Source organism: Hyperolius riggenbachi, chromosome 3 (genome assembly GCF_040937935.1).
Source record: "Hyperolius riggenbachi isolate aHypRig1 chromosome 3, aHypRig1.pri, whole genome shotgun sequence".
NCBI lineage: Eukaryota > Metazoa > Chordata > Amphibia > Anura > Hyperoliidae > Hyperolius > Hyperolius riggenbachi.
This window is the reverse complement of record NC_090648.1, coordinates 29,381,711-29,394,912: the sequence shown is the minus strand read 5'-3', so window position 1 is coordinate 29,394,912 and position 13,202 is coordinate 29,381,711. Positions and strand designations below refer to the sequence as shown.

At 47.2% G+C, this 13,202-nt stretch overlaps 1 protein-coding gene across 1 annotated transcript in view; it reads right to left on the bottom strand.

The window, feature by feature from the left end:
• The window catches only part of LOC137560894 (phospholipid scramblase 3-like), an 84,031-nt gene extending 75,291 nt beyond the window's left edge, over positions 1-8,740 (bottom strand). The window contains exons 1-3 of the mRNA XM_068272053.1: positions 8,702-8,740; positions 8,550-8,607; positions 1,782-1,821 (exon numbers count right to left, since the gene is read on the bottom strand). Coding sequence (XP_068128154.1) covers positions 1,782-1,791 — 10 coding nt within the window. The 5' untranslated portion in view covers positions 1,792-1,821; positions 8,550-8,607; positions 8,702-8,740. The remainder of the gene's footprint in view (positions 1-1,781; positions 1,822-8,549; positions 8,608-8,701) is intronic.
• Positions 8,741-13,202: the final 4,462 nt, after the last annotated feature.

The following is a 13,202-nucleotide window of genomic DNA, read 5'->3' as shown; positions in this document are numbered from 1 at the left end:
ATATCTGCCACCGATTGTGCATATTGGGACCATATCTGCCACCGATTGTGCATATTGGGACCATATCTGCCACCGATTGTGCATATTGGGACCATATCTGCCACCGATTGTGCATATTGGGACCATATCTGCCACCGATTGTGCATATTGGGACCATATCTGCTACCGATTGTGCATATTGGGACCATATCTGCTACCGATTGTGCATATTGGGACCATATCTGCTACCGATTGTGCATATTGGGACCATATCTGCTACCGATTGTGCATATTGGGACCATATCTGCTACCGATTGTGCATATTGGGACCATATCTGCTACCGATTGTGCATATTGGGACCATATCTGCTACCGATTGTGCATATTGGGGCCATATCTGCTACCGATTGTGCATATTGGGGCCATATCTGCTACCGATTGTGCATATTGGGGTCATATCTGCTACCGATTGTGCATATTGGGGTCATATCTGCTACCGATTGTGCATATTGGGGTCATATCTGCTAACGATTGTGCATATTGGGGTCATATCTGCTACCAATTGTGCATATTGGGGTCATATCTGCTACCGATTGTGCATATTGGGGTCATATCTGCTACCGATTGTGCATATTGGGGTCATATCTGCTACCGATTGTGCATATTGGAGCCATATCTGCTACCGATTGTGCATATTGGAGCCATATCTGATAACGATTGTGCATATTGGGGTCATTGGACGTGTTTTTTGTTAAAATCTGCTCACATTACGTGTATTTTCTTGAGAAAACCTGCACAATTATGTGAATTTTCTGGGAAAAGGGTCACCAAAACTTGGGCCCTCTGTCTTTGCGTTGCACTTTTAAAGGGAACCCGAGGTGAGAATAATATTGAGGCTGCCATATTTATCTCCCTTTAAGCAATACCAGTTGCCTGGCTGCCGTGCTGGTCCTCTGCCTCTTATTCTTTCAACCATAGACCCTGAACAAGCATGCAGCAGGTCAGGGGTTTCTGACAATATTGTCAGAACTGACAAGATTAGCTGCATGGCTTGTTTCTGGTGTAATTCAGTTCACTACTACAGCCAAATAGATCAGCAGGGCTGCCAGGCAACTAGTATTGTTTAAAAGGAAATAAATATGGCAGCCACCATATCACTCTCACCCTGGGTTCACTTTAAATTACAGTTAGCCCCGCCCTCATCCGGTCATGACCACGCCCATTTTTTCGCCGCGGCGGCGCCTAGCGCGCCGCAGGTTGTAGCCACACCCATTTTTTTGCCGCGGCGCGCTTCGCGCGACGCATGTCGTCAGCTCCCCCGGAAATTGGTCCAGCACTTGCATAGCACCCCCTAAAAAAATTTCCTGGAGCCGCCACTGATGGCAATTAAACTGCCATTCAGGAAATGCTGTTGAAAACAAAGAAAACCCTGAGAATCCCCCATGAGGAGATGGACTGGCTCAAAACCTGTCAGTTCTGTAAGATTTTAACTGCCTTTTTTTAACTGCCTTTTTTTTTTTTTTTGCGATAGTGGTCCTGTAAGTTAGCATGCATGCCCACTCATTTTCACACATATACTCATCTATGCAAAAATATGTTCAAAATACATTAGTGAATTCAGTGAAGGTAATTTTGCGTAACTTGCAAAATGTATGCAAAGTCAAGATTACATGCAAAATCATAATTAGGATCCAGATCGGAATTGCAAAAATTAAGTGAACATTCAGGAAACAAAATGTATCCACAAGTATCATATTACATTTTATTTGTTGTAATAGGTCACTTAATAACTCAGTTCTTACCTGAAGACATGCTGATCTGCAGACAAGAGTCACACTACATCTGTAATGGAAATAGAGAAAAATAATAAACTTCACTGTATAATGTTACAGTATCACAGTACTGCTTCTCTTGTCCTGTATGCCGGGTGTAATTCTCAGTATCTGCTCTTATTCTGTATGTATGGAGGCTGCACAGTATCACTTCTCTTGTCCTGTATGCTGGGTGTATTTCTCAGTATCTGCTCTTATTCTGTATGTATGGAGGCTGCACAGTAACACTTTTCTTTTCCTGTCTGCCGGGTGTAATTCTCAGTATCTGCTCTTATTCTGTATGTATGGAGGCTGCACAGTAACACTTCTCTAGTCCTATATGCTGGATGTAATTCTCAGTATCTGCTCTTATTCTGTATGTATGGATACTGCACAGTAACACTTCTCTTGTCCTGTATGCTGGGTGTAATTCTCAGTATCTGCTCTTATTCTGTATGTATGGAGGCTGCACAGTACCACTTCTCTTTTCCTGTGTGCCGGGTGTAATTCTCAGTATCTGCTCTTATTCTGTAGGAATGGAGGCTGCACAGTAACACTTCTCTTTTCCTGTATGCCGGGTGTAATTCTCAGTATCTGCTCTTATTCTGTAGGAATGGAGGCTGCACAGTAACACTTCTCTTTTCCTGTGTGCCGGGTGTAATTCTCAGTATCTGCTCTCAGAGTTGCTCAACTCCGAATTCGGGTGAAACCCAGATAGTTGCTATCTGGATTTCACCCAGTTAACCTATGAGGGGTGGGTAGGGGTGTCACATGAGCCCTAGTGGTCAGACCGCAAATTGCCTTCCAATCGGTTTCAGCACCCCAGACCATGTAAGCTGCGGTCGCGATCTTTGCGCAGAAACCGACAGAAATTTGGGCAGCAGCCCGACCAGAAGGGAGCCGGTGAGGTACGGTAATTACAACTTACACACTATCTCAGGGTATCTGCCACCACCACTGGTATGGGCCAAAGGACCCGACTGACTGACTGGTCCTGCGAATAAAAAACGGTTAAACACACTCTATTCTGTCTGTCTAGTAACAACAGTACAATAGTAGCGTCTCTCCAGAAGTCTGGTTCAGTTTGTGCGGCTAAGAAGCAGGGTAGCAGAACAGTGAATGACTTTGATAAAATCTTTATTCACGGGCAATATAAATAATTAATATATACAGACAATTATTGAAATCAACAATTATTGAAACATTAATAGCGCAGTATGAAAAGAAAAGAAAAGAAAGGGGGAAAAATACTTAGTTTCAGGGAAAGATGTCCTTTTGTGGGAAGAATCATAAAGTCCTTGGTAAAGTCCTTTTGTTTCAGTTCAAAGTTCAGAGTTCAGACCAGGTGGATGCCAACATATCCTTAAGCTGGCACAGATGTGATCAAGATGGAGTTTCAAGGTGGAGAACACTTGCGTTTTTGATGACTGTGCGTCGCCTGGCGTCACACCTCCCCCTTCCTGAGCTCTGCTCAGGGAGGTGTCACCAGGATGCCTTCCGTAGCAGCCATTGGCGCTGTTGGGTCTAGTTCCCCCTGACACCGGGACAGCCCATCAGCGTTCCGGTGTCGGCTGCCCGCTTTGTGTCGGCCAACCTGGCTGACTGGTCTCGAGCTGCCGGCACGGCGGGAAAACCCATTGGAGCCTGCGGCTCGGTTCCCCTGGACAGGTCGCTGTCCGCTCCCCTCAGGCTTGACCCAACCTGGACCGTTCTGGACAGGGCGTTTGCGCCACTGCGTTCGGACGTGGCGTCTGCCAGGACTGCGGACAACCGGCAGTGAGTTGGGTAGGTCGACAGCCGGCCCACGCAGGGTTTCCCTGCTAAGTGGCTGTGGACCTAAGGGAACCCCTGGACCTCCCCAGCTCCTGACAGACGGCACATGCTTTGCAGTAGTTTGCTACATCCCTGTTCATCCTGGGCCAATAAAACCGTTTCCGAGTACAGGCAAGTGTCTTGCGGACACCTGAGTGCCCTGTCAGAGGATTACCATGTGTGGATTTCAGCACATGTCCCCTGAACGCACCCGGAAACACAAGCCATTTGGTATTTGCATGCGATTTACATGTAGGGGGCTGTACAGACTGGCTGTACAGTCTCCTGCCTTCCCAGTACACCTTGAAAGCGGCCCCGTCTGCGAGGGGCTCAGAGGCTTGCTGCCTGAGCACCTCCAGGCTTGGGTCACTTTGTAGTGCTGCTGTGAATACGCTGTCAGTTTCAGCCAACTGGCTCATGTCACACGAGGCCAGCGGCTGAAAGGTCTCATCCCTGCGGTCAAAGGAGGAGGAGGAGGCCGGAACCCCCTCCACCTGTTCTGAGCTCGGGTTCTGAGCAGTACAGCTGCGCGGTACTGCTAGCACAGGTATACCTTCAGAATGGCACAGACTGGCATTACTTAAATTATCGTTGCATGCATTAATGACAGTGACAGGCATAGACACATTTTCATTACAGACAGTTTGTACATTAAACACAGGTACAGTTACATCTTCATGACAGAAAGTTCGTGCATCAAACTCAGGTGCCTTTGAAGCAGGCACTATTGAACTGGGTACCCTTGAACTGGGCACATTCAACCCACCTCCCCCTGGTGCTCCCCCAAGTGTATAAAGTACCCGGTGGTGGGTGGAGAGTCCGTCTCCTTCCGGGAGCGACAAGGCGGTCGTGGCAGGTTCATAGTAGGACACAAGCTTGCCCAAATCAGTCCCCAGCAACACAGGACTGGGAGATCCTTCACAACCCCAACAACCCTTTCTTGAACCCCAACCCCCCAGTCGAGCTTCACTCTCGCTTGGGCTATTTGTAAAAGGGTGCCCTCTACTCCAGTAAGGGCAAGGGATCGGCTGGAGCTGATGCTCTCCTCTGGCACAAGGTGTGAGTGAACTAACGTGATGTCAGCTCCGGTGTCTCGGAATCCGGTGACAACTTTGTCGTTTACTCTAACAGGCTGCTGCTGGTCGGTTCGGTCTCGGATTTCCTTTCCACGGGCAAACAGGACAAAATCTGATGATCCATGCTGTGGTTCGCTGGCGGGTTGCCTCTGCTGTGGGTGAGGTACAGGTGATACAGGTGCTGTTGGTGTCTGTCTCCGCTCCGGACAGTCAAATTTCATGTGTCCGGGCTGGCAGCAGTAGTGACAGGTGACCTCTCCAGGGGCTGCAGGCCTGGGTGCAGCAGCTGCGCTGGGTGGCCTCTGTGGCTGACGGCACACAGGGGCAGGAGAGTCTGCTGGGGTATTGGGCTGACCTCCTCTCCAGCTGGATGGGACAGTTCTGCCGGTATCAGCCACCCGGGTAGTTGTAAAGGTTTCAGCGAGGTCTGCAGCGACAGTTGCTGACGCAGGCTTGCGCTTCAGCACAAACTGTCGTACATCAGCAGGGCAAATGTTCAGAAATTGTTCTAGGACTATCAAGTCCTCCAGGACATAATAAGACCCTTTGGTGAGGCCTAGAGTCCACTGGCGGAGTGTGGTGAGCAAGCTGCTGACCACATCTCGATAAGAATCAGAAGACTTTTTCTGCCAGGCCCTGAACTTTTTGCGATAGGCTTCTGGCGTCAGCTGGTATTTGGTAATGATAGCGTCTTTTATAGCAGCATAATCATTATCTTTTTCCGCAGGTAACTCTGCGAAAGCATCAAACGCTTTGTAGCGCAGCAAAGGTGTCAGATGTCTGGCCCACTGGTCTTGGGACAGACGATACTGACGGCATGCTTTTTCAAAAGACCGCAAAAACAAGTCAATGTCAGTGTCTTTTTCAATATTAGCAAATTTAAATTTTGCACTTATGGGTGATGCAGCTCTGTCAGCAGGGAGGCTGGGCGGGGAACTCCGACTGGCCTGTTGAACTTTTGCCATGTTTAGCTCATGCTGTCGTTGGAGCTCCCGTTCTCGCTCAGCGGCATTCCTCTCCGCGTGGCGTTCTGCAGATTGGCGCGCCTCACGTGCTTCTGCAGCCTGGCGCTCCTCTCGCTCCGCCATGTACTGCATGTACTTTTCCAGGTCAGTGTCCATCAGCTTTCGTAATGCCTGCTGCATTAGCGGATCAGTACAAACGGACAGTCCAGTACTGGCCGGTTCCGGGCGAGTACTTTCAGAAACTGTGGGATTGGGGTCCACACTGACAGTCTCTGGCGTAACTGTTGCAACAGGGCCCGCAGGATGCTCAACCTCTGTACGCTCAGAATCTTCAGTCTCTGGTTCCCCTCGATTTGGGTCAGATGGGCTGGTATCCACTTCAGCGGACACACCCGGCTCCCGCAGTTGCTGGGTATCCCATTGGAACAAGTCCGTTACCAGGTCCTGGTGTTTCTTGCGGCCGACGTCAATGCCTCTCGCTTGGCAAAGAGTTTGCAGGTCCGCCAGGCACATGTTCTTGTAATTCCCGGACATTTCCACGCCAAATAAAATAAAACTTTTGGGGAGGGGTACTGGCTACACAGTCTCTCTGTATATATAAAAAATATATTGCATTCCAGCTACACCAACGAATTAGTTCGTTTCTTGATAGCGCTAGCGCTATCTTAGATACTTTCAGCACAACACAGATCCCAACCACTGCCAAACACTGTCACATGAGCCCTAGTGGTCAGACCGCAAATTGCCTTCCAATCGGTTTCAGCACCCAGACCATGCAAGCTGCGGTCGCGATCTTTGCGCAGAAACTGACAGAAATTTGGGCAGCAGCCCAACCAGAAGGGAGCCTGTGAGGTTATGGTAATTACAACTTACACACTATCTCAGGGTATCTGCCACCACCACTGGTATGGGCCAGTGGACCCGATTGACTGACTGGTCCTGCAAATAAAAAACGGTTAAACACACTCTATTCTGTCTGGCTAGTAACAACAGTACAATAGTAGCGTCTCTCCAGAAGTCTGGTTCAGTTTGTGCGGCTAAGAAGCAGGGTAGCGGAACAGTGAATGACTTTGATAAAGTCTTTATTCACGGGCAATATAAATAATTAATATATACAGACAATTATTAAAATCAACAATTATTGAAACATTAATAGCGCAGTATGAAAAGAAAAGAAAGGGGGAAAAATACGTAGTTTCAGGGAAAGATGTCCTTTTGTGGGAAGAATCATAAAGTCCTTGGTAAAGTCCTTTTGTTTCAGTTCAAAGTTCAGAGTTCAGACCAGGTGGATGCCAACATATCCTCAAGCTGGCACAGATGTGATCAAGATGGAGTCTCAAGGTGGAGGACACTTGCGTTTTGGACGACTGGGCGTCGCCTGGCGTCACAAGGGGGGTCAAGCTTACCTATCTGATGTCCATCCTCCCAACTTTTTGAGATGCGGAAGAGGGACACTTAAGCCACACCCTGCCACACCCCTAATTACCCCCCAGCACACCCCTAGTCACGCATACCATAAAGATTTCATAAGAAACATATGTTATTTCATAATTCAAACCACACTGGTCCTTTCTATCCTGGTTCATTTTCCTTCATATTAACATTTTAAAATTAGTAATATATCAATTTAAAGGATGGGAATAAAGTTTAGAGTCAATCAAACAATTTTTTTATTAGAGAATATGTATATTTACATAGAAAGAGGGACAAAGTCCTGAAAGAGGGACAAATGAGGAGGGAAGAGGGACAGAGGGACAGGGCTCCCAAAGAGGGACTGTCCCCCTGAAAAAGGGACAGTTGGGAGCTATGTTGTTGTCTTTTTTGGTCCATCCTTCGGCGCCTCCCATGATACGGTCCACGGTCATCACGTGACTACAAACACTTCCTCCTTCAACCCGGAAGGAGGAAGTGTTTGTAATCACGTGACCACCGCGTGGAACGCATCATGGGAGGTGCAGAGGGATGGATCGTTGAAGACGTCAGACAGGTAAGCTTGACCCCCCCCCCGTCCACCCCGCACAGGTAACTGGGTGAAATCCGGATAGCAATAATCCGGGTTTCACCCGAATTCGGAGTTGAGCAACTCTGTCTGCTCTTATTCTGTATGTATAGACACTGCACAATACCACTTCTCTTGTCCTGTATTCTGGGTGTAATTCTCAGTATCTGCTCTTATTCTGTATGTATAGACACTGCACAATACCACTTCTCTTGTCCTGTATGCTGGGTGTAATTCTCAGTATCTGCTCTTATTCTGTATGTATGGAGGCTGCACAGTATGGCTTCTCTTGTCCTGTATGCCAGGTGTAACTCTCAGTATCTGCTCTTATTCTGTATGTATAGACACTGCACAATACCACTTCTCTTGTCCTGTATGCTGGGTGTAACTCTCAGTATCTGCTCTTATTCTGTATGTGTGGAGGCTGCACAGTAGCACTTCTCTTGTCCTGTATGCCGGATGTAATTCTCAGTAGCTGCTCTTATTCTGTATGTATGGAGGCTGCACAGTAGCACTTCTCTTGTCCTGTGTGCCGGGTGTAATTCTCAGTATCTGCTCTTATTCTGTATGAATGGAGGCTGCACAGTAGCGCTTCTCTTTTCCTGTATGCTGGGTGTAATTCTCAGTATCTGCTCTTATTCTGTATGTATGGAGGCTGCACAGTACCACTTCTCTTGTACTGTATGCCGGGTGTAATTCTCAGTATCTGCTCTTATTCTGTATGTATGGACACTGCACAGTAACACTTCCCTTGTCCTGTATGACGGGCACAATTCTCAGTTTCTGCTCTTTCAAAACACAAGGGCTTAGAAAGGCGCTGCTATTGGGCCCCGGCCCCCGGGCCTCAAAGTGTGCTACAGCAAAGTATAAAGGAACAGTGCAGCCAATCAGAGCTGGATAGGAGTACCTCTGAGACATGCCATCCTGTAGAGTGTCAGCTCCTGGGTCTTGGCTCTCGGACCGGTCTGTATACAGAAAGAGAGACTGTTGGTTAGTTCTGTGTTTTCCTCTCCTCTGACCACTCCTTGCATCAGTAACCCTTTCATCTCCAGTCCTCACCTTCCCGCTCTCTGTGACAAGATCTGACTTCACTCTGAGCCTGGGGATCAGGATAACAAAAGCACTCCTCAGTCATAACAATAGAAACAATCTTGTATGGCCTCATTCCAGGCATGCCAGTGTGACCAGCTCTGAAAACCAGAAGAGAACCTCCCACACCCAACAACCTGTTTACAGGAAACTTTAAAGCGGGATTGTCACCATAAAAATCTAATTTCAACAGCAACTGGTCTGAGTGTATTAAGTAATAAAGATGCTAATCCTGCATTCAAAACTTTCAAAACTGTTTCTGCTGTTATCACATACTTTAGGAGCACTGGCCCTTTAGTAGTCAGTGCCAAACAGTTGCATGCTGGAGGTTCTTTTTATCTATAATATATTGCCCCTCTTTTCTTTATTCCCCTGCCTAACTGATTTTGCTGAAACATGATCCCCTGCTCACTTGTGTTTACAAGCAAGGCTGAAGTGACTCAGCGATGGATTTTGCTGCTCCTGGAGGCAGAGCTTTCAGCTGCAGTTCTGCCTCCATGCACGTCAATCGCCGCACGGATCTCCGCCTATCCCCTGCCCCCCTCTGTGAAGGAAGATTGAGAGGGGTGGGGAGAGGCGGCAATCAGCGGGGATTGATGCGCTGAGAGGCAGAGCTACAGCCATAAGCTCTGCCTCATCAGGAAGCGCTCCCCGGAGGTAGGAGAGGGGACTTGGGGGGTATAAACCCCTCGTTTTGCCATGGGATAGCGGTGGTTTAGCAGGGGTTTTAGTACTTAACATGACTGCATGTTAAAAAGGTGAGTTTAGACTCGCTTCAGAGTCTCTTTAAAGCCAATGGACCAGCCAGGGTTCAGGGCAGGCTCAGCGGAGTGGCTGTTAGTTTGGAGGAGCAAGCGTAAATCACCACTCCTGTCATTAAGCTGTGATGCTGTAGCAGTGCACACAGCTCGATGAATCTACCTCATTGTTTGCTATATGAACTCCTTCAGCTGAGGGAACCACCCTTTCTGGGCTACCAGGGTAGTGAGTGCCATTTGGGAGAAAGTTTTTCCCACAGACAGCACTGTACGTGGCCTCTTCCTTTCTGTAGAGATATAAACTAGCACTTGTTGGTCGCTGGGGATCAGGGAATAGCGACATCCCATCCTAGACTTATTGGTTAGGGGAAGTAAGAGATCGACCATGACCAGGGCCAGATTTATGGGAAGGCACCCAAGGCCCAGGACTAGGGCACTGAAATCTGCTAGAGTCCGTGGGGCAGGTGACAGGTTAACTGCACCTGTCAACCTCCATAATGTGCCTCTGAGCCACTTGCGCCAGCTCCCCAAGTCCGCAACCGCAACCAGCCACCCACCCTGCTTTTCTCTGTGATATACTACTGTGAGCAGAGCAGCAGGTAAGGTGGGGTGGTCATGGTTCCTGGCTATGAGGAGGAGAAGGAGAGAGCGGACTGAGAAGTATGTACACCGCCGCCGATGGAGTGGTTAGTGAAGCTGCCTGGACTGGAGCGAGTGTGAACAAGCCTGCAGCAACCAGCAGGCAGAATCTCGCTCCCAAATCCCTGCCAGTCCAGCTTCTAGTGGCGGGCAGCGGGCGCATCTCTTAACTCAGTGCCCGCTGTCAATCAAGTCACGTGATGTCATGCGAGTACACTACTTGGCGTCAGCCTGAGCCAGGAGCCAGGGAGGTGAGGTCTCACGGTGCCGCAGGGGCTGATGGATGCATGAGAGCCCCAGTGCACAGGCACAGAGGAGATCGAGATCCCTTTCCCTTAAAAAGTTGATCTGCTGCACACAGAACTCAAGCCTTCAGGGTGTCTGCTCCTTTAGGTGGCTGTAAGTTAACAAAACGTCTTCTGGATGTGAGACATGTAAAATGAAAATACTGATGTTGCTCAGGCTGCAGCCCCTGCACCTATGGGGAGGCCTCGAGGCCCTCCAAGGGCCATTTTGGGGGGCAGGAGGGTTCGCAGCATAAGGGCATACCTGCCAACTTTTTGAAATGAGAAAGAGGGAAACTTAAGCTCCCCTGATCACACCTGCTCACGCCTCCGACACACCTCTAGTCATGAAAACCATAAAGATTTCATAAGAAAAATGTGTTGTTTTATAACTCAAATGACACTGGTCCTTTCTATCCTGGTTCATTATCCTTCATATTAACATTAGAAATATATCAATTTAAAGGATGTGAATAAAGTTTAGAGTCAAACAAACACATTTTTCAGAACACAAAAAAGTGTGACCGCCACTCAAGGAACTATAAAAATGCAAAACTTTATTGGATCAATTGAACACCTCCCAACCACAGCTGGATACCCCAATCCCTTGCACCTCCCCCCATAAAACTACTGCATAGGCTATCCACACAGGAGCGCTCCTGAGCATGCACACACCAACAGCTATACCACATATACACAATCAGGATCGGCCGATCTGTTATGAATGCACCTATGTGGAAACTGTAAAATAGCACCTAATGTCCAAGTTCTCTGGACCTACAATAGAGATTCTTCAGATACCGCTATTTCAAAAAGGTCAATACTGCAACTATTGCTACTACATCAAAGGTAATTGTCCATTCTTCCAGACACCTTCCATTAATCAGAATCCACATGTGTAGTGAGCCAGCGGCTATATCGTAAACCAAAGCCTTGCCCGGCCTCAGAGTGGCATTCACAATCACTGAATGACCTTAATCTTCAGATATCCTGCACAGCGGCAGCACATGCCTTTTACCTTCTAAGTAAGTGGAAACTGCGCAGCAATGTTGCGGCGTCCCACAACGACCAGGTACCTAGTCTCAGCAGCCCAGGAAGGAACATCGAGCTCACATCCACGTGTGCAGCGAAGGAGCGTCCCGTCAGCCAGCCACAGTTAACCACGCCCACATACGCGTTACGCCCACATCACGTGGGCTTCTTCAGTGTGATGATGCTGTGGATGCAGGGTGTTAGGCATGCTCTCTCTCTTAAAGAGAATCTGTACTCTAACATTTTTACAGCAAAAAGCATACCATTCTATTCATTATGTTCTCCTGTGCCCCTCTGTGCTGTTTCTGCCACTCTCTGCTGCAATCCTGGCTTGTAATTAACAGTTTTAGGCAGTGTTTACAAACAATCTAACCAGCTTGTGATAGGCTCACATAAGCAGAGTGTGTGAGTCATACAGAGCCTGCAGGGGGCCTGGAGGGGGTGTGTATAGCTTCTACCAAGCACAAGCAGCCCTGCACATTCCACACATTCCAGCTTTAGCCCGACTGTGCCGACAGAAGGAAACAGATTAGATCATATAACAGAGATAACACAGCCACTGTGCAATTAGGAAAAGCTGCAGTAAGCCAGAGCACATTAGAACAGGCAAAGGAACTTATAGGATAGAAGAACTAAGGCTGGAAAGTTTGTTACAGAGTCTCTTTAAGCAATTACTTGGAACCATGCCTCGTTCTGACATAGAGAAACCGGAATTCTCTCCACACCTTTAAAACGCTTTCTTCCGTGACCAAGCCTCATTTTCATAATATATCTAATACAGTCATACCCCAATTTTTCTCATATGCAGCTTTATATTGAGACCTTGCATCGTTTCATTGAGTAGCATCATTATAGTATTCTTCTGTTCTTATATAGAAATTACTGCACCAGCTACTCATTAATCCTTGCAATTCCTGAACCTTATAAAAATCATTTCTTAAAGGAGAACACTCATATTTTACAAGCACACCATACACACATGATTTTCTTATCCCCCAATCACTGTACTCCATAATATTCTTATTTTTAATATTCGGGCAAAAAATGGACCAAATTTAAATCAGAATTCAATCCATTTGGGATTAATGTCCCCAAGTTATAAATCCATCTATTTTCGACCTGATACAATAATTTTTCATGATCACCTCCTCGTCTATTCCTTCTTGGTTTCAAAATCCCCTTAAAACGCATACAGTCTGGGTTTCTATCATGAAATAATGCAAAATGTGCCCCCAGAGGACTCTTTTCATCTGCTTCTCTTATGTTGGTAACATGTTCCCCTATACGTTTCTTTAACTTTCTTTTCGTTTTCCCAACATATTTGAGCCCACACAGGCATGTGATCATATAGATCACTCCTTCTGTTTTACAGTTAATAAAACTTCGTATTTCATATTCTTTTGTCTCTCTGGCATTTTTTAATGTTTTAGATTTTTCTACCAATTTACAGTGTATACACGAACCACACGGGAACATTCTATTAGGTATAGGGCCCAGGAATCCCCTTCCATCGTTTTTCTTAATATTTTTAGAATACACCTCAGCCCTAACCAGTGTATCTCGTAGATTAGGCGCCCTTCTAGGGGTCAGAAGTGGAAAAGGACCTACTGCCTTAAGTATTTCAGGATCGAGGCTCAACACATGCCAGTGTTTCTGTAACACTTTTCTCAGCTGTGGCCAATGTGAGCCATACGTAGTAATGAGTCTTACCCTGTCATCTCCATTATTTCTTATTCTTTTCTTAAGGCATTCCTCTCT